General features: G+C 48.3%; 1 protein-coding gene across 1 annotated transcript in view; it reads left to right on the top strand.

Moving 5' to 3' along the window:
• Positions 1 to 19443, top strand: part of LOC139375716 (RNA binding protein fox-1 homolog 3-like) — a 677315-nt gene that overhangs the window by 613309 nt on the left and 44563 nt on the right. The window contains exons 7-9 of the mRNA XM_071117526.1: positions 9277 to 9330; positions 11870 to 11962; positions 16790 to 16850. Coding sequence (XP_070973627.1) covers positions 9277 to 9330; positions 11870 to 11962; positions 16790 to 16850 — 208 coding nt within the window. The remainder of the gene's footprint in view (positions 1 to 9276; positions 9331 to 11869; positions 11963 to 16789; positions 16851 to 19443) is intronic.

Raw genomic sequence — 19443 nt, 5'->3', positions numbered from 1 at the left:
AGGGAGCAGTTCTCTCTCTCTCTCTCTCTCTCTCTCTCTCTCTCTCTCTCTCTCTCTCTCTCTCTCTCTCTTTCTTTTTCTCTCGCTTTCTCTCTCTCTCTCTCTCACACACACACACACACACACACACACACACACACACACACACACAGACAGACAGACAGACAGACAGACAGACAGACAGACAGACAGACAGACAGACAGACAGACAGACAGAAAGAGACAAAAAATGTTGTTTATAGTACATTTAATCTGCACCCCAGGCCCATTGCACAGGCCCATTAGCACAGGCCCATTAGAACAGGTATAAACCGTTAGCATCATTAGCTTCTCCAGTCTGTGTTGGGCTAAACCAGTCATTCACTATGGGAGGATACGAAGCAACAGCTGTGAGACAATGGATTAATGTGAGGAGGTGGAGGGGAGAAGGATGAGGTGGAGGGGAGGTGGAGGGGAGGTGGATGAGGTGGAGGGGAGGTGGATGAGGTGGAGGGGAGATGGATGGGAGGTGGATGAGGTGGAGTGGAGGTGGATGAGGTTGAGGGGAGGTGGAGGGGAGGTGGATGAGGTGGAGGGGAGGTGGATGAGGTGGAGGGGAGGTGGATGAGGTGGAGGGGAGATGGAGGTGAGGTGGATGAGGTGGAGGGGAGGTGGATGAGGTGGAGGGGAGGTGGAGGGGAGGTGGATGAGGTGGAGGGGAGGTGGATGAGGTGGAGGGGAGGTGGATGAGGTGGAGGGGAGTTGGATGAGGTGGAGGGGAGGTGGAGGGGAGGTGGATGAGGTGGAGGGGAGGTGGAGGAGGTGGAGGGGAGGTGGAGGAGGTGGAGGGGAGGTGGATGAGGTGGAGGGGAGGTGGAGGGGAGGTGGATGAGGTGGAGGGGAGGTTGAGGGGAGGTGAAGGGGAGGGGGAGGTGGAGGAGGTGGATGAGGTGGAGGGGAGGTGGAGGGGAGGTGGAGGGGAGTTGGATGAGGTGGAGGGGAGGTGGAGGGGAGGTGGATGAGGTGGAGGGGAGGTGGAGGGGAGGTGGATGAGGTGGAGGGGTGGAGGGGAGGTGAATGAGGTGGAGGTGAGTTGGAGGGGAGGTGGATGAGGTGGAGGGGAGGTGGAGGAGGTGGAAGGGAGGTGGAGGGGAGGTGGATGAGGTGGTGGGGAGGTGGAGGGGAGAGGGAGGAGGTGGAGGGGAGGTGGATGAGGTGGAGGGGAGGTGAATGAGGTGGAGGGGAGGTGGAGGGGAGATGGATGAGGTGGAGGGGAGGTGGATGAGGTTGAGGGGAGGTGGAGGGGAGGTGGATGAGGTGGAGGGGAGGAAGAGGAGGTGGAGGGGAGGTGGAGGGGAGGTGGATGAGGTGGAGGGGAGGTGGATGAGGTGGAGGGGAGGTGAATGAGGTGGAGGGGAGGTGGAGGGGAGGTGGATGAGGTGGAGGGGAGGTGGATGAGGTGGAGGGGAGGTGAATGAGGTGGAGGGGAGGTGGAGGGGAGGTGGATGAGGTGGAGGGGAGGTGGAGGGGAGTTGGATGAGGTGGAGGGGAGGTGGGGGGGAGGTGGATGAGGTGGAGGGGAGGTGGAGAAGGTGGAGAGGAGGTGGAGGGGAGGTGGAGGGGAGGGGGAGGTGGATGAGGTGGAGGGGAGGTGGAGGGGAGGTGGATGAGGTGGTGGGGAGGTGGAGGAGGTGGAGGGGAGGTGGATGAGGTGGAGGGGAGGAAGAGGAGGTGGAGGGGAGGTGGAGGGGAGGTGGATGAGGTGGAGGGGAGGTGGATGAGGTGGAGGGGAGGTGAATGAGGTGGAGGGGAGGTGGAGGGGAGGTGGATGAGGTGGAGGGGAGGTGGATGAGGTGGAGGGGAGGTGAATGAGGTGGAGGGGAGGTGGAGGGGGAGGTGGATGAGGTGGAGGGGAGGTGGAAAGATCTGCTGTGCTTGCCTGAATAAAGTGATGAAGAAGGGTTGTATTTATAATGGTGTTTGTTCTTCACCGGTTGCCTTTTTCTTTCGGCAACAGGTCACACATCTTGCTGCTGTGACGGCACACTGTGGAATGTCACCCAGTAGATATGGGAGTTTATTCAAGTTGGGTTTGTTTTTTGAATTCTTTGTGGTTCTGTGTAACCTGAAGGAAATATGTGTATATTTTTGTTTTGTCATGATTTGGTGTAATTGTGTTGCTGTCCTGGGGCTCTGTGGGGTGTGTTTGTTTTTGTGAACTGAGCCCCAGGACCAGCTTGCTTAGGGGACTCTTCTCCAGTTTCATCTCTCTGTAAGTGATGGCTTTGTTATGGAAGGTTTGAGAATCATTTCTTTTTAGGTGGTTGTAGAATTGAAGGGCTCTTTCCTGGATTTTTGTAGTTAGCGAGTATCGGCCTAATTCTGCTCTGCATGCATTATTTGGTGTTCTATGTTGTACACTGAGGATATTTTTTTCAGAATTTGGCATGCAGTGTCTCAATTTCGTGTTTGTCCCATTTTGTGAATTCTTGGTTGATGAGCGGACCCCAGACCTCACAACCATAAAGGACAAAGGGCAATGTGTTCCATCAATTTGTATAGCAGACCCTCATGCCAAATTGAGTGAAAAGCTTTTTGGAAATCAACAAAGCATGAGAAGACTTTGCCTTTGTTTTGGTTTGTTTGTTTGTCAATTAGGATGTCCAGGGTGAATACGTGGTCTGTCGTATGGTAATTTGGTAAAAAGCCAATTTGACATTTGCTCAGTACATTGTTTTCGCTAAGGAAATGTACGAGTCTGCTGTTAATGATAATGCAGAGAATTTTCCCAATGTTGCTGTTGACACAGCAATCCCATGGTAGTAAATGGGGTCAAATTTGTCTCCACTTTTGTGGATTGAGGTGATCAGTCCGTGGTTCCAAATATTGAGGAATATGTCAAAGCTGAGGATGATGTTAAAATTTTTAAGTATAGCCAATTTGAATATGTGGTCTGTATATTTTATAATTTAATTTTGGATACCATCAACCCCACAGGCATTTTGGGTCTCTCTCTCTCTCTCTCTCTCTTTCTCTCTCTCTCTCTCTCTCTCTCTCTCTCTCCATCTCTCTCTCTCTCTTCCAGCAGCTAGGTTATCAATTCCATTGTGCTTCTGCTTAGAGAGGGAAAAGGCTGATACACAACACAGCCTCTCGGCCTGCCCTCCCTCTCTCCCTGCCCTCCCTCTCTCCCTGCCCTCCCTCTCTCCCTGCCCTCCCTCTCGGCCTGCCCTCCCTCTCTCCCTGCCCTCCCTCTCTCCCTGCCCTCTCTCCCTGTCCCCCCTCTCTCCCTGCCCTCCCTCTCTCCCCGCCCTCTCTCTCGGCCTGCCCTCTCTCTCTCCCTGCCCTCTCTCCCTGTCCCCCATCTCTCCCTGCCCTCCCTCTCTCCCCGCCCTCCCTCTCTCCCTCTCTCCCTGCCCTCCCTCTCTCCCTGCCCTCCCTCTCTCCCTGCCCTCTCTCCCTGCCCTCCCTCTCTCCCTGCCCTCCCTCTCGGCCTGCCCTCTCTCTCTCCCTGCCCTCTCTCCCTGTCCCCCCTCTCTCCCTGCCCTCCCTCTCTCCCCGCCCTCCCTGCCCTCCCTCTCTCCCTGCCCTCCCTCTCTCCCTGCCCTCCCTCTCGGCCTGCCCTCTCTCTCTACCTGCCCTCTCTCTCTTCCTGCCCCCCCTCTCTCCCTGCCCTCCTTTTCTCCCCGCCCTCCCTCTCTCTCTCTCTCCCGGTCCTCCCTCTCTCCCTGCCCTCCCTCTCTTCTCTCTCTCCCTGCCTCTCTCTCTCTCTCTTCCACAAGCCAGGTGATCAATTCCATTGTTCTTCTGCTGAGTGAGGCGGACAAGGTTGTGTGTGCTTGTGTGTGTGTGTGTGTGTGTGTGTGTGTGTGTGTGTGTGTGTGTGTGTGTGTGTGTGTGTGTGTGTGTGTTAACTTAACACATACACACAAACATACTCACACACACACTTAACACATACACACACACACTTAACACACACACTTAACACACACACACACACTTAAACACACACACACACACACACACTTAACACATACACTCACACACACACTTAACACACACACACACACACACACACACTTAACACATATACACAAACATACTCACACACACACTTAACACAAACACTTAACACATACACACACACACACAAACACACACACACACGTGCACACACACACACACACAACAGACTACCAACAATAGGTTTTTGTCCTTTGGGGAAGAGAGGAAAAGAGAGGAGTGAGGGAGACATATGAACAATCACATGTTCACTGGGCCGTGTTGCTTTTCTTATTTAGACTCAGTCTATTTGGCAGGCCACAAACAAGCATGGGCTCTTCTCTGCTCCTCCAGATTGGTGCTGCATCGCTGCGCCAGGTCTGTTGTCTGTATGTACCAGTATATAATATTTCACAGGCCGTGGTGTGTTCCCTCCTCACAGACAAGGAGGTGTGGTGTGGTGTGGAGTGAGGTACGATGTGAGGTGCAATAAAACACGGTGAGACGATGACCTTGCCTGTGCTCTGCTGGCATTACGTCTGCTTGGACACCATGTTTATTTATTTATTGAAATCAACTACTTGATTCAAGGTCTTATTATGGGGAGACCAAGGCTGTGGCATCATTACAATAAGGCTGGGAAGAGGAGGATGGGGGAGAGGGGAGAGGAGGGTAGAGAAGAGGATGAGGAGAAGAGAGAGGGGAGAAGTGAGGTGGAGGATGGAGAGAGTAGAGTGGGGAGAAGAGAGAGGAGAGTTGGAGATAGGGGAGAGGAGGGTAGAGAGAGGACAGGTGGAGAGAGAGGAGAGGTGGAGACGGGAGAGGAGGGTGGAGAGATAAGAGATGTGGAGAGAAGGGAGAGGAGGTTAGGGAGGAGAGAGAGGAGAGGTACCGCTGCATTCTGGGGTGCATCCCAAATGACACCCTGTAACCTATGTAGTGCACTACTTTGTGCAGGGTCCATGGCTAAAATAGTGCACTACGTAGGGAATAGGGTCCAATCTAAAATAGTGCACTACGTAGGAAATCGGGTCCTATCTAAAATAATGTACTATGTAGGGAATAGGTTGCCATTTGCGATGCAGGGTGAGGTCTCTGTTCCCCACCACTGAGCTACTGGACTACTGGGCTACTGGGCTCCTGGGCCACTGAGCTACTGGACTACTGGGCTACTTGGTTACTGGGCTACTGGACTTCTGGGCTCCTGGGCTACTGAACTACTGGGCTCCTGGGCTCCTGGGATGCTGGACTACTGGCCTACTGGGTCCTGGACTACTGGGCTACTGGGCTTCTGGGCTACTGGACTACTGGGATCCTGGGCTCCTGGGCATCTGGGAAACTGGACTACTGGCCTACTGGGCTACTGTGCTATAGGGCCCATGGGCTACTAGGCTACTGTGTTACTGTGCTACTGGGCCCCTGGGTTACTGGGCTACTGGTCTCCTAGGCTACTGGACTACTGGGTTACTGGGCTACTGGGCTCCTGGGTTACTTGGCTACTGGGCTCCTGGGCTACTGGGCTACTGGGCTCCTGGGCTACTGGGCTACTGGGCTCCTGGGCTACTGAGCTCCTGGGATACTGGGCTCCTAGGCTACTGGGCTACTGGGCTACTGGGCTACTTGGCTACTGAGCTACTGGGCCCCTGGGCTAGAGTTAGAGTTGGGTTAGAGTTGGGTTAGAGTTAGAGTTGGGTAAGACTTAGAGTTGGGTAAGAGTTAGAGATAGAGTTGGAGTTATAGTTGGGTTAGAGTTAGAGATAGAGTTGGGTTAGAGTTGGAGTTAGAGTTGGGTTAGAGTTGGGTTAGAGTTAGAGTTAGGTTAGAGTTGGGTTAGAGTTGGGTTAGATTTGTGTTAGAGTTAGAGTTGGGTTAGAGTTGGGTTAGCGTTAGGTTAGAGTTGGGTCAGAGTTGGGTTAGAGTTAGAGTTAGAGTTGGGTTAGAGTTGGGTTAGAGTTGGTTTAGAGTTGGGTTAGAGTTGGGTTAGAGTTGGGTTAGAGTTGGGTTAGAGTTGGGTTAGAGTTAGAGTTAGAGTTGGGTTAGAGTTGTGTTAGCATTGGGTTAGAGTTAGAGTTGTGTTAGAGTTGTGTTAGAGTTGGGTTAGAGTTGGGTTAGAGTTAGAGTTGGGTTAGAGTTATAGTTAGAGTTGGGTTTGAGTTGGGTTAGTGTTGGTTTAGAGTTGTGTTAGAGTTGGGTTAGAGTTGGGTTAGAGTTGGGTTAGTGTTGGGTTATAGTTGGGTTAGAGTTGGGTTAGAGTTGGGTTAGAGTTAGAGTTGGGTTAGAGTTGGGTTAGAGTTTGGTTAGAGTTAGAGTTGGGTTAGAGTTGGGTTAGAGTTGGGTTAAAGTTAGAGTTAGAGTTGGGTTAGAGTTGGGTTAGAGTTGGGTTAGAGTTGGGTTAGTGTTGGGTTATAGTTGGGTTAGAGTTGTGTTAGAGTTGGGTTAGAGTTAGAGTTGGGTTAGAGTTTGGTTAGAGTTAGAGTTGGGTTAGAGTTGGGTTAGAGTTGGGTTAGAGTTGGGTTATAGTTGGGTTATAGTTGGGTTAGAGTTGGGTTAGAGTTGGGTTAGAGTTAGAGTTGGGTTAGAGTTGGGTTAGAGTTTGGTTAGAGTTAGAGTTGGGTTAGAGTTGGGTTAGTGTTGGGTTAGAGTTGGGTTAGAGTTGGGTTAGAGTTAGGGTTAGAGTTAGGGTTAGAGCTGGGTTAGAGTTGGATTAGAGTTGGGTTAGAGTTAGAGTTAGAGTTGGGTTAGAGTTGGGTTAGATTTGGGTTAGAATTAGAGTTAGAGTTGGGTTAGAGTTGGGTTAGAGTTGGGTTAGAGTTGGGTTAGAGTTAGAGTTGGGTTAGAGTTGGGTTAGAGTTGGGTTAGAGTTGGGTTAGAGTTAGAGTTGGGTTAGAGTTGGGTTAGAGTTGGGTTAGAGTTTGGTTAGAGTTGAGTTAGAGTTGGGTTAGAGTTGGGTTAGAGTTGGGTTAGAGTTGGTTTAGAGTTGGGTTAGAGTTGGGTTAGAGTTGGGTTAGAGTTAGAGTTAGAGTTGGGTTAGAGTTGTGTTAGCATTGGGTTAGAGTTAGAGTTGTGTTAGAGTTGTGTTAGAGTTGGGTTAGAGTTGGGTTAGAGTTAGAGTTGGGTTAGAGTTATAGTTAGAGTTGGGTTTGAGTTGGGTTAGTGTTGGTTTAGAGTTGTGTTAGAGTTGGGTTAGAGTTGGGTTAGAGTTGGGTTAGTGTTGGGTTATAGTTGGGTTAGAGTTGGGTTAGAGTTGGGTTAGAGTTAGAGTTGGGTTAGAGTTGGGTTAGAGTTTGGTTAGAGTTAGAGTTGGGTTAGAGTTGGGTTAGAGTTGGGTTAAAGTTAGAGTTAGAGTTGGGTTAGAGTTGGGTTAGAGTTGGGTTAGAGTTGGGTTAGTGTTGGGTTATAGTTGGGTTAGAGTTGTGTTAGAGTTGGGTTAGAGTTAGAGTTGGGTTAGAGTTTGGTTAGAGTTAGAGTTGGGTTAGAGTTGGGTTAGAGTTGGGTTAGAGTTGGGTTATAGTTGGGTTATAGTTGGGTTAGAGTTGGGTTAGAGTTGGGTTAGAGTTAGAGTTGGGTTTGAGTTGGGTTAGAGTTTGGTTAGAGTTAGAGTTGGGTTAGAGTTGGGTTAGTGTTGGGTTAGAGTTGGGTTAGAGTTGGGTTAGAGTTAGGGTTAGAGTTAGGGTTAGAGCTGGGTTAGAGTTGGATTAGAGTTGGGTTAGAGTTAGAGTTAGAGTTGGGTTAGAGTTGGGTTAGATTTGGGTTAGAATTAGAGTTAGAGTTGGGTTAGAGTTGGGTTAGAGTTGGGTTAGAGTTGGGTTAGAGTTGGGTTAGAGTTAGAGTTGGGTTAGAGTTGGGTTAGAGTTGGGTTAGAGTTGGGTTAGAGTTAGAGTTGGGTTAGAGTTGGGTTAGAGTTGGGTTAGAGTTTGGTTAGAGTTGAGTTAGAGTTGGGTTAGAGTTGGGTTAGAGTTGGGTTAGAGTTGGTTTAGAGTTGGGTTAGAGTTGGGTTAGAGTTGAGTTAGAGTTGGGTTAGAGTTGGGTTAGAGTTGGGTTAGAGTTGGGTTAGAGTTGGTTGAGAAGTGGACCTTTTCCTTATGTAGTATCGGCTCATTGAACCATTTTCACAACGCCACCCCCAGCCTTAGTGAGCTGACTGGAAAAGGGAGTGGCCAAGACCCCCGTCTCTGACGAGGTATTGAGCCAATCAAGGCTATTAGAAGTGTGATCAGATAACGGCCTATAGGATCCGCTCGGCGATAAGGCGAGATGATGACCAATATGACAGCTAATTACGACCGTGGTATTCATCACCACAGATAATAAACAAATGTATGGTTTATCATTAGCCTTGATGGGCCATTCCCTCCATTCTTCCACTCCCCCACTCCTCATTTCCCATTGCCTCTCTCTCTTTTTTTAATTGGTAAAGGGTTCTTGTCGCAGCTAAAAATAGGTTTCTATAGGTTTTTATCAGAAGGGGAGAGAGAGAGAGAGAGAGAGAGAGAGAGAGAGAGAGAGCGAGAGAGAGAGAGAGAGAGAGACAGAGAGAGCGAGAGAGAGAGAGAGACAGAGAGAGACAGAGAGACAGAAAGACAGAGAGACAGAGACAGAGACAGGGACAGACAGAGAGAGAGAGAGAGAGAGAGAGAGAGAGAGAGAGAGAGAGAGAGAGAGAGAGAGAGAGACAGAGACAGAGAGAGAGAGAGAGACAGAGAGAGAGAGAGACAGAGAGAGAGAGAGAGAAAGAGGGGTGGATGGAAAACTAGAGGATGACTGTCATGAAATGAAAACGACTGGCGCTAGGAGCTTTTCTATAGCATGCAGATGTACACACTGCCACTAACACATCAACACTATAGCTCACATTTCACCTTCTTTCCAACCTTAACCAGAACGTTGAATGAGTGTATTTCTTATTACGAGAGACAGAGGGAAAGAAACACAGTGTTTAAAAGTGAATGGCTATTTAATTATTCTCATTGTAGAGGAGAGCAGTTTGTTCATTCAGAGGGATGGATGTTTTGAGGTGTATAGTGCTGTTAGCCTTTGGGTTCACTGTGAAAGGGATTCAATTTTGGAGTGTGCCAAACAATTGGTCACAACTCCTGCCAAATGTGGCATGTTCTAATTATGTTCCCTTCTCTCTCTCTCTCTCCTATTTCTCTCCTCTACCCCTTTCTCTCCCTTTCTCACTTTCTCTCTCCTATTTCTCTCCTCTACCCCTTTCTCTCCCTTTCTCTCTTTCTCTCTCCTATTTCTCTCCTCTACCCCTTTCTCTCCCTTTCTCACTTTCTCTCTCTGCAGCAATTTGGGAAGATTTTAGATGTGGAGATCATTTTTAACGAGCGAGGCTCCAAGGTAAGTGTGCCGTAACTAGTGTCACTTCTCTCTCTCTCTCTCTCTCTCTCGCTCTCTCTCTCTCTCTCTCTCTCTCTCTCTTTCTCTCTCTCTCTGTCTCTCGCTCACCACTCTCTCTCTCTCTCTCTCTCTCTCTCTCTCTCGCTCTTTCTCTCTCTCTCTGTCTCTTGCTCACCTCTCTCTCTCTCTCTCTCTCTCTCTCTCTACATCCATCTCTCCACAGGTCCCTACCTCCTCAGTGTAATAATTACTAGCCTGTCTCTGGCTCATCTGCCTCCAGGCTATGCTCCCTAATGTACCTGCATGCCATACATTGTGACATAGTGTGCAGTACCACACTGAAACTGGTTTCTGACTCACGGTCCATGGTACAGTAGTACTCACATCTCACCTCCTTACCGCTCCATGGTACAGAGAGAGAGAGAGAGAGAGAGAGACAGAGAGAGAGAGAGATGGAGAGAGACAGACAGAGAGAGAGAGACAGAGAGAGAGAGATGTACTTTGTTGTATTTTCCCCTAAAGGACAGGCTTGTTATTTGCATCAAACAGTAAAGTATATAGGATCCCTAATATGCATATGATCACTCCGCAGTGAGAAACGTCCGTATAGGGTGTCCAGGACCTTAGTAACACAGGATGTATAGGGTGTCCAGGGTCTTAGTAACACAGGATTTATAGGGTGTCCAGGACCTTAGTAACACAGGATGTATAGGGTGTTCAGGGTCTTAGTAACACAGGATGTATAGGGTGTCCAGGACCTTAGTAACACAGGATGTATAGGGTGTCCAGGGTCTTAGTAACACAGGATGTATAGGGTGTCCAGGACCTTAGTAACACAGGATGTATAGGGTGTCCAGGACCTTAGTAACACAGGATATATAGGGTGTCCAGGACCTTAGTAACACAGGATGTATAGGGTGTTCAGGGTCTTAGTAACACAGGATGTATAGGGTGTCCAGGGTCTTAGTAACACAGGATGTATAGGGTGTCCATGACCTTAGTAACACAGGATGTATAGGGTGTCCAGGGTCTTAGTAACACAGGATGAATAGGGTGTCCAGGACCTTAGTAACACAGGATGTATAGGGTGTCCAGGGTCTTAGTAACACAGGATGTATAGGGTGTCCATGACCTTAGTAACACAGGATGTATAGGGTGTCCAGGACCTTAGTAACACAGGATGTATAGGGTGTTCAGGGTCTTAGTAACACATGATTTACAGGATAACCAGTCCGGGATCCAAAATGGCACACTATTCCCTCGATAGCACGCTACTAACAAGTGCCCATATAGGTATAAGGATACACTTAATGTCTAAAAGATTGTGAGGACTGGAGGCTTGTCTTGTCCAATATGCTGTTTACCAGCCTCATCTTATGGCATCCCACACAGACCCAGTTAATTCCCCAACATGCTTTTTACCAGCAGACAAATCTAACCGACTGAGGTTGATGTTCGCTCCCCCGCTGAAATGTAGTTAGCATAATAAAAAAAATCCCCATAAAGATCTGTCAGTCTAAGCTAGAGATATCTGTTATTATGCATAGGATGGATCTCCATCCACCACATCCTCCTATGTCGCACTCTCGCATCGGAGGTGAGAGGTGACAGAGTGTTTGTCAGACCTTCTCACAAAACCGTCCGGTTTGGCCTAACAGACTATTCTGACCCCTCTATGGAAAGATGAGACTCCCAAGAACACGAGCTCTGTTTGGCTCTACGACCCACACAAGTGTATTGAGACTCGTCTGAAGTCGGTACGGCCGATCTGCCAACTTCCGTCTGTAGCATCCAAACAGTTTGGGAGACACACAAATATGACTCCCTTGTGGAAAGATGAGACTCACAAACACGTAAAGTTTTCTCTAGGACACACACACAGTTGGAGAGGATCAGGTTGTGTTTCTGAATTCAGTGTTTAGTTATCCCTCTCCTCTCCAGCTCAACTCTGACTGTGTGTACTTTGAGTTTCACTAAACCTGCTCACATTTCTCTTTCGTCTGCTGAATATGTCCCTCACTCTCCCTGATGCTTATCTTCTACTGTGTGTTTTCTCTCTCCTCTTTCCCTTTCTCTATTATTTCATCCCCTTTATTCTTACGGTTTCCTCTCTCTCTCTCTCTCTCTCTCTCTCTCTCTCTCTCTCTCTCTTTCTCTCTCTCTCTCTCTGTCACTTTCTCTCTCTTTCTCCTACTCTCTGTCACTTTCTCTCTGTCACTTTCTCTCTCTCTCTATCTCTCTCTCTCTCCTACTCTCTGTCTCCCTCTTTCTGTCACTCTCTCTCTCTCCTACTCTCTGTCACTTTCGCTCTGTCACTTTCTCACTTTCTCTCTCTCTCTCTCTCCTACTCTCTGTCTCTCTCTTTCTGTCACTTTCTCTCTCTCTCTCCTACTCTCTGTCTCTCTCTGTCAATTTCTCTCTCTCTCTCTCTCTGTCTCGCTGTCTCTCTCTCTTTCTCTCTCTCTCTCTCTTTTATTATTTCGTCCCCCTTTCCCCCCCCCCTCTCTCTCCTGTTCCTCTCCGTTGCTGGTGATCCCAGGGTTTTGGGTTTGTAACATTTGAAACGAGTGCCGATGCGGACCGTGCACGTGAGAAACTAAATGGTACAATCGTAGAGGGACGCAAAATAGAGGTGCCTTCTTTCCCCCTTCCTCCCTACCCCGTTCTCTCTCTCCCTCTGCCTGGCGATGCCTGCCTGCCATCCCCCTCTCTTCTCCTCCTCCACCATCCCTCTATCCCTCTGCCTGATGCACCTTGATCGCTGCATGCTGAATGCTGAACTCTGAGCCGTAAGTGTGTGTATGTATGTATGTGTGTGTGAGTGTGTGCGAGTGCATGTGTTTTTATATCTCCTCTGCATGTGTGTGTGTGTGTGTGTGTGTGTGTGTGTGTGTGTGTGTGTGTGTGTGTGTGTGTGTGTGTGTGTGTGTGTGTGTGTGTGTGTGTGTGTGTGTGTGTGTGTGTTTTTAGGGGCATGTGTATCAGTTCAGATCAGAGTGTGTTTGATACTTAAGGAACAGAACACTCAGTTCCAGGTTTGATCCCAACAGACCTCAGCTTGATGTATGTGCCAGATTGAAGTCCTCATGCTTTTCTAAGTACATATATACACAAGCTCTTTCCGTCTCTGAATCACTTCTGTGCCCTGTCCGCAAATACATGTTTAAATTAACTCAATCACTGGGAATCAAAGTGCTGCCAGCGTTGCTTTAAATCCCACTTGTTTATCCAAACCCCCGCGCTTGTATCAGACATCCCAGGGCAGAAACACATAGATTTCCATCTCTCTCAGGGTGTTTTCCCCATGTCTGTCATTCCTCTGTCCCCATTAAGGGGAAACCTAGTCAGTTACACAACCGAAAAGTGTCTTCCGCATTTAACCCCTCTGAATCAGAGAGGTGCAGGAGTCATTTAACCCCTCTGGATCAGAGAGGTGTAGGAGTCATTTAACCCCTCTGAATCAGAGAGGTGCAGGAGTAATTTAACCCCTCTGGATCAGAGAGGTGCAGGAGTCATTTTACCCCTCTGGATCAGAGAGGTGCAGGAGTCATTTAACCCCTCTGGATCAGAGAGGTGCAGGAGTCATTTAACCCCTCTGGATCAGAGAGGTGCAGGAGTCATTTTACCCCTCTGGATCAGAGAGGTGCAGGAGTCATTTAACCCCTCTGAATCAGAGAGGTGCAGGAGTCATTTTACCCCTCTGGATCAGAGAGGTGCAGGAGTCATTTAACCCCTCTGAATCAGAGAGGTGCAGTAGTCATTTAACCCCTCTGAATCAGAGAGGTGCAGGAGTCATTTAACCCAACCCCTGTGAATCAGAGAGGTGCAGGAGTCATTTAACCCAACCCCTCTGAATCAGAGAGGTGCAGGAGTCATTTAACCCAACCCCTCTGAATCAGAGAGGTGCAGGAGTCATTTAACACAACCCATCTGTATCAGAGAGGTGCAGGAGTCATTTAACCCAACCCTCTGAATCAGAGAGGTGCACGTGGAGCAGTTGTTGTGGATTAACTGATTTGATCAAGAGCAGAACAGCACATTTATTCCCACTTTGCTGGCCCTGGGATTCAAACCAGCAACCTTGCAGTTATTGGCCCAACAGTCTTAACCACTAGGCTACCTGCAAACCCTATTGTTAAGGTAATATACAGTTGAAGTCGGAAGTTTACATACACCTTAGTCAAATACATTTAAACTTAGTTTTTAACAATTACTGACAATTAATCCTAGTAAAAAAATTCCCTGTCTTTGGTCAGTTAGGATCATCACTTTCTTTTAAGAATGTGAAATATGAGAATAATAGTAGAGAGAATTATTTATTTCAGCTTTTATTTCTTTCATGACATTCCCAGTGGGTCAGAAGTTTAAATACACAAAATTAGTATTTGGTAGCAATTCCTTTAAATTGTTTAACTTGGGTGAAATGTTTTTAGGTAGCCTTCCACAAACTTCCTGAATGATGTCTTGATATGTTGCTTCAATATATCCACATAATTTTCCTCCCTCATGAAGCCATCTATTTTGTGAAGTCACCAGTCCCTCCTGCAGCAAAGCACATCCACAACATGATGCTGCCACCCCCGTGCTTCACGGTTGGGATGGTGTTTTTCTGCTTGCAGGTCTCCCCATTTTTCCTCCAAACAGAAAGATGGTCATTATGGCCAAACAGTTCTATTTTTTTTCATCAGACCAGAGGACATTTCTCCAAAAAGTATGATCTTTGTCCCCATGTGCAGTTGCAAACCGTAGTCTGGCGTTTTCATGGCGGAGCAGTTGCTTCTTCCTTGCTGAGCAGCCTTTCAGGTTATGTCAATTTTGGACTCGTTTTACTGTGGATTTTGATGCTTGTACCTGTTTCCTCCAGCATCTTCACAAGGTCCTTTGCTGTTGTTCTGGGATTGATTTGCACTTTTAGCACCAAAGTACGTTAATCTCTAGGAAACAGAACACGTCTCCTTCCAGAGCGGGATGACGGCCGCGTGGTCCCATGATGTTTATGCTTGCGTACTATTGTTTGTACAGATGAACGTGGTACCTTCAGGCGTTTGGAAATTGCTTCCAAGGATGAACCAGACTTGTGGAGGTCTACAATTTATTTTCTGAGGTCTTGGCTGATTTCTTTTGATTTTGCCATGATGTCAAGCAAAGAGCCACTGAGTTTGAAGGTAGGCCTTGAAATACATCCACAGGTACACCTCAAATTGACTCAAATTATGTCAATTAGCCTATCAGAAGCTTCTAAAGCCATGACAGCATTTTCTGGAATTTTCCAACCTGTTTAAAGGCACAGTCAACTTAGTGTATGTAAACTTATAAGTTAAATAATCTGCCTGTAAACAATTGTAGGAAAAATGACTTAAGTCATGCACAAAGTAGATGTCCTAAACGACTTGCCAAATCTATAGTTTGTTAACAAGAAATTTGTGGAGTGGTTGAAAAACAAGTTTTAATGATTCCAACCTAAGTGTACGTAAACTTCTGACTTCAACTGTATGTAATATATAAATAAAACCTGGGCCCATACATCACATCAGACACACGTTAGCGTAGCGTTAGCGTATCCTCAAGGTCTGACCTGCTGGTCTATTGGATATGAAAGCCATTAGCTCTAATTAGCGGCCAAGGGAAATGCTAACATGGTGGGTTAGGAAAACATACTAAACTCAACTCAACGCTGCCAGGGGCTGGTTGATACGATGTTTTTACTGAGCAACCTCAGAGGGAGAGGTGATTTTTTTTTTAAATAACTTGAACATTTCTGTTTAGAGTGAGAGGCCCTAAGCGATTGCTAGAGATGTTTGTAGAAAATGGATTCTGGCTCATTAGGTTTACAAGAACATGGTGGTTCCCTTCAACAAGGTGTTTTGAACGTTGCTTTCTGTTCATCTGATGCTGGTGATATACAGTGCCTTCAGAAAGTACTCACTTGTTCCACTTCTTGGTGCACTACCAGGTGGGATTAAAATTGATTTAAAGGTATTTTTTTTGTCAATGATCTACAGAACATATTCCAATGTAAAAGTGTTCAACCCCCAGAGTCATTACACGTTCGAATCCCCTTTGGCAGCGATTATAGCTGTGAGTCTCTAAGAGCTTTCAACACCTGGATTGTATAATAGGTGTACATTATTCTTTTTACAATTCTTCAAGCTCTGTCAAGTTGGTTGTTGGGCAGCTATTTACAAATCTTGCCATCGATTTTCAAGCTGGTTTAAGTCAAAACTGTAACTGTAACTGTGTCAATGTCCTCTTGATAAGCAACTTCAGTGTAGATTTGCTGAAAGGTGAACTCATCTCCCAGTGTCTGTTAGAAAGCAGACTGAACCAGGTTTCCAATAGGATTTTGCTCTATTCCGTTTCTTATTATCCTAAAAAACCTTTATAGTCCTTGCCGATGACAAGCATACCCAAACATGATGCAGCCACCACCATGCTTGAAAATATGAAGAGTGGTACTGTTCTGTTGGATTTGCTCCAAACATAACGCTTTGTATTCAGGACATTAAGTCAATCTCTTTGACACATTTTTTGCAGTTTTCTTTAGTGCATTATTGCAAAGAGGAAGCATGTTTTGGAATATGTTTATTATATACAGGCTTCTTTCTTTTCACTATCTCATTCAGGTTTGTATTGTGGAGTAACTACAATGTTGTTGATGCATCCTCAGTTTTCTCCCATCACAGCCATTCATCTCTGTAACTGTTTTCAAGTCTCCATTGACCTCATGGTGAAAACCCTGAGCGGTTTCCTTCCTCTCCGGCAACTGAGTTAGGAAGGACGCCTGTATCCTTGTAGTGACTGGGTGTATTGATACACCATCCAAAGTGTAATTAATAACTTCACCATGCTTAAAGGGATATTCAATGTCTGCTTTGTTTTATTTTACCCATCTACCAATAGGAGCCCTTCTTAGCGAGACATTGGAAAACATCCCTGGTCTTTTGTTTGAACCTGTGTTTGAAATCCACTGCTCGACCAAGGGATAATTGTATCTGTGGGGTACGGAGATGAGGTAGTCGAAACACAATTCTACTTTGACATTATGAGATATTGTGTGTAGGTCAGTGACAAACAATCTCAATATAATCCATCTAAAATTCAGGCTGTTACACCACAAAATGTGGGAAAAGCCATCGAGTGTGAAGGCACTGTATTTCTGAAGGCACTGTATTGTTCTGTATTGTTATGTTATTAGGTCTTATTTTGCTATAACTATAGTATAACTATATAACAAAAATGAAGCTCCACTATGCGGTTTAGCCTCACTGACTGTCTAGAGTGTAATCTGTGTGTATGTGTGTGTGTGTGTGTGTGTGTGTGTGTGTGTGTGTGTGTGTGTGTGTGTGTGTGTGTGTGTGTGTGTGTGTGTGTGTGTGTGTGTGTGTGTGTGTGTGTGTGCGTGCGTGCGTGTATGCATTTGTGTGTTCTCTCTAACTGTCTAAACTCTATCTGAACACAGGTTAACAACGCAACAGCAAGAGTTATGACAAACAAAAAGGTGGCAAACCCATACACAAATGGTAAGAGCTCCCCTTATCCTCCTCCCTCCTCCTCTCCTTCTCTCTCTTTCATTCTTCCTCTCTGGAGTGATCTCTCTGCTCTCAAATCATTCCCTCCTCTTTCTTCACCTCCTCCCTACTCCCTCTTCCTTCACCTCCTCCCTACTCCCTCTTTCTTCACCTCCTCCCTGCTCCCTCCTCTTCCTTCACCTCCTCCCTGCTCCCTCCTCTTCCTTCACCTCCTCCCTACTCCCTCCTCTTCCTTCACCTCCTCCCTACTGCCTCTTCCTTCACTTCCTCCCTACTCTCTCTTCTTCCTTCACCTCCTCCCTACTCCCTCCTCTTCCTTCACTTCCTCCCTACTCCCTCCTCTTCCTTCACCTCCTCCCTACTGCCTCTTCCTTCACTTCCTCCCTACTCTCTCTTCTTCCTTCACCTCCTCCCTACTCTCTCTTCTTCCTTCACCTCCTCCCTACTCCCTCCTCTTCCTTCACTTCCTCCCTACTCCCTCCTCTTCCTTCACCTCCTCCCTACTCTCTCTTCTTCCTTCACCTCCTCCCTACTCCCTCCTCTTCCTTCACCTCCTCCCTACTCCCTCTTCCTTCACCTCCTCCCTACTCCCTCTTTCTTCAGCTCCTCCCTACTCCCTCCTCTTCCTTCACCTCCTCCCTACTCCCTCCTCTTCCTTCACCTCCTCCCTACTGCCTCCTCTTCCTTCACCTCCTCCCTACTCCCTCCTCTTCCTTCACCTCCTCCCTACTCCCTCCTCTTCCTTCACCTCCTCCCTACTCCCTCTTTCTTCACCTCCTCCCTACTCCCCCCTCTTCCTTCACCTCCTCCCTACTCCCTCTTTCTTCACCTCCTCCCTACTCCCTCTTCCTTCACCTCCTCCCTACTCCCTCTTCCTTCACCTCCTCCCTACTCTCTCTTCTTCCTTCACCTCCTCCCTACTCCCTCCTCTTCCTTCACTTCCTCCCTACTCCCTCCTCTTCCTTCACCTCCTCCCTACTGCCTCTTCCTTCACTTCCTCCCTACTCTCTCTTCTTCCTTCACCTCCTCCCTACTCTCTCTTCTTCCTTCACCTCCTCCCAACTCCCTCCTCTTCCTTCACTTCCTCCCTACTCCCTCCTCTTCCTTCACCTCCTCCCTACTCTCTCTTCTTCCTTCACCTCCTCCCTACTCCCTCCTCTTCCTTCACCTCCTCCCTACTCCCTCTTCCTTCACCTCCTCCCTACTCCCTCTTTCTTCAGCTCCTCCCTACTCCCTCCTCTTCCTTCACCTCCTCCCTACTCCCTCCTCTTCCTTCACCTCCTCCCTACTGCCTCCTCTTCCTTCACCTCCTCCCTACTCCCTCCTCTTCCTTCACCTCCTCCCTACTCCCTCCTCTTCCTTCACCTCCTCCCTACTCCCTCTTTCTTCAGCTCCTCCCTACTCCCTCCTCTTCCTTCACCTCCTCCCTACTCCCTCCTCTTCCTTCACCTCCTCCCTACTCCCCCCTCTTCCTTCACCTCCTCCCTACTCCCTCTTTCTTCACCTCCTCCCTACTCCCTCTTCCTTCACCTCCTCCCTACTCCCTCTTCCTTCACCTCCTCCCTACTCCCTCCTCTTTCTTCACCTCCTCCCTACTCCCTCTTTCTTCACCTCCTCCCTGCTCCCTCCTCTTCCTTCACCTCCTCCCTGCTCCCTCCTCTTTCTTCACCTCCTCCCTACTCCCTCTTCCTTCACCTCCTCCCTACTCCCTCTTCCTACACCTCCTCCCTACTCCCTCCTCTTTCTTCACCTCCTCCCTACTCCCTCTTCCTTCACCTCCTCCTACTCCCTCTTTCTTCACATCCTCCCTACTCCCTCTTTCTTCACCTCCTCCCTGCTCCCTCCTCTTCCTTGACCTCCTCCCTGCTCCCTCCTCTTCCTTCACCTCCTCCCTGCTCCCTCCTCTTTCTTCACCTCCTCCCTACTCCCTCTTCCTTCACCTCCTCCCTGCTCCCTCCTCTTTCTTCACCTCCTCCCTACTCCATCTTCCTTCACCTCCTCCCTGCTCCCTCCTCTTCCTTCACCTCCTCCCTACTCCCTCCCCTTCCTTCACCTCCTCCCTACTCCCTCTTCCTTCACCTCCTCCCTACTCCCTCCTCTTCCTTCACCTCCTCCCTACTCCCTCTTCCTTCACCTCCTCCCTACTCCCTCTTTCTTCACCTCCTCCCTGCTCCCTCCTCTTCCTTCACCTCCTCCCTACTCCCTCTTCCTTCACCTCCTCCCTACTCCCTCTTTCTTCACCTCCTCCCTACTCCCTCTTCCTTCACCTCCTCCCTACTCCCTCTTTCTTCACCTCCTCCCTGCTCCCTCCTCTTCCTTCACCTCCTCCCTACTCCCTCTTTCTTCACCTCCTCCCTACTCCCTCTTTCTTCACCTCCTCCCTACTCCCTCTTTCTTCACCTCCTCCCTGCTCCCTCCTCTTCCTTCACCTCCTCCCTGCTCCCTCCTCTTTCTTCACTTCCTCCCTACTCCCTCCTCTTCCTTCAACTCCTCCCTACTCCCTCCTCTTCCTTCACCTCCTCCCTACTCCCTCTTTCTTCAGCTCCTCCCTACTCCCTCCTCTTCCTTCACCTCCTCCCTACTC

Source organism: Oncorhynchus clarkii, chromosome 20 (genome assembly GCF_045791955.1).
Source record: "Oncorhynchus clarkii lewisi isolate Uvic-CL-2024 chromosome 20, UVic_Ocla_1.0, whole genome shotgun sequence".
NCBI lineage: Eukaryota > Metazoa > Chordata > Actinopteri > Salmoniformes > Salmonidae > Oncorhynchus > Oncorhynchus clarkii.
This window is presented reverse-complemented; position numbering and strand designations above follow the sequence as displayed.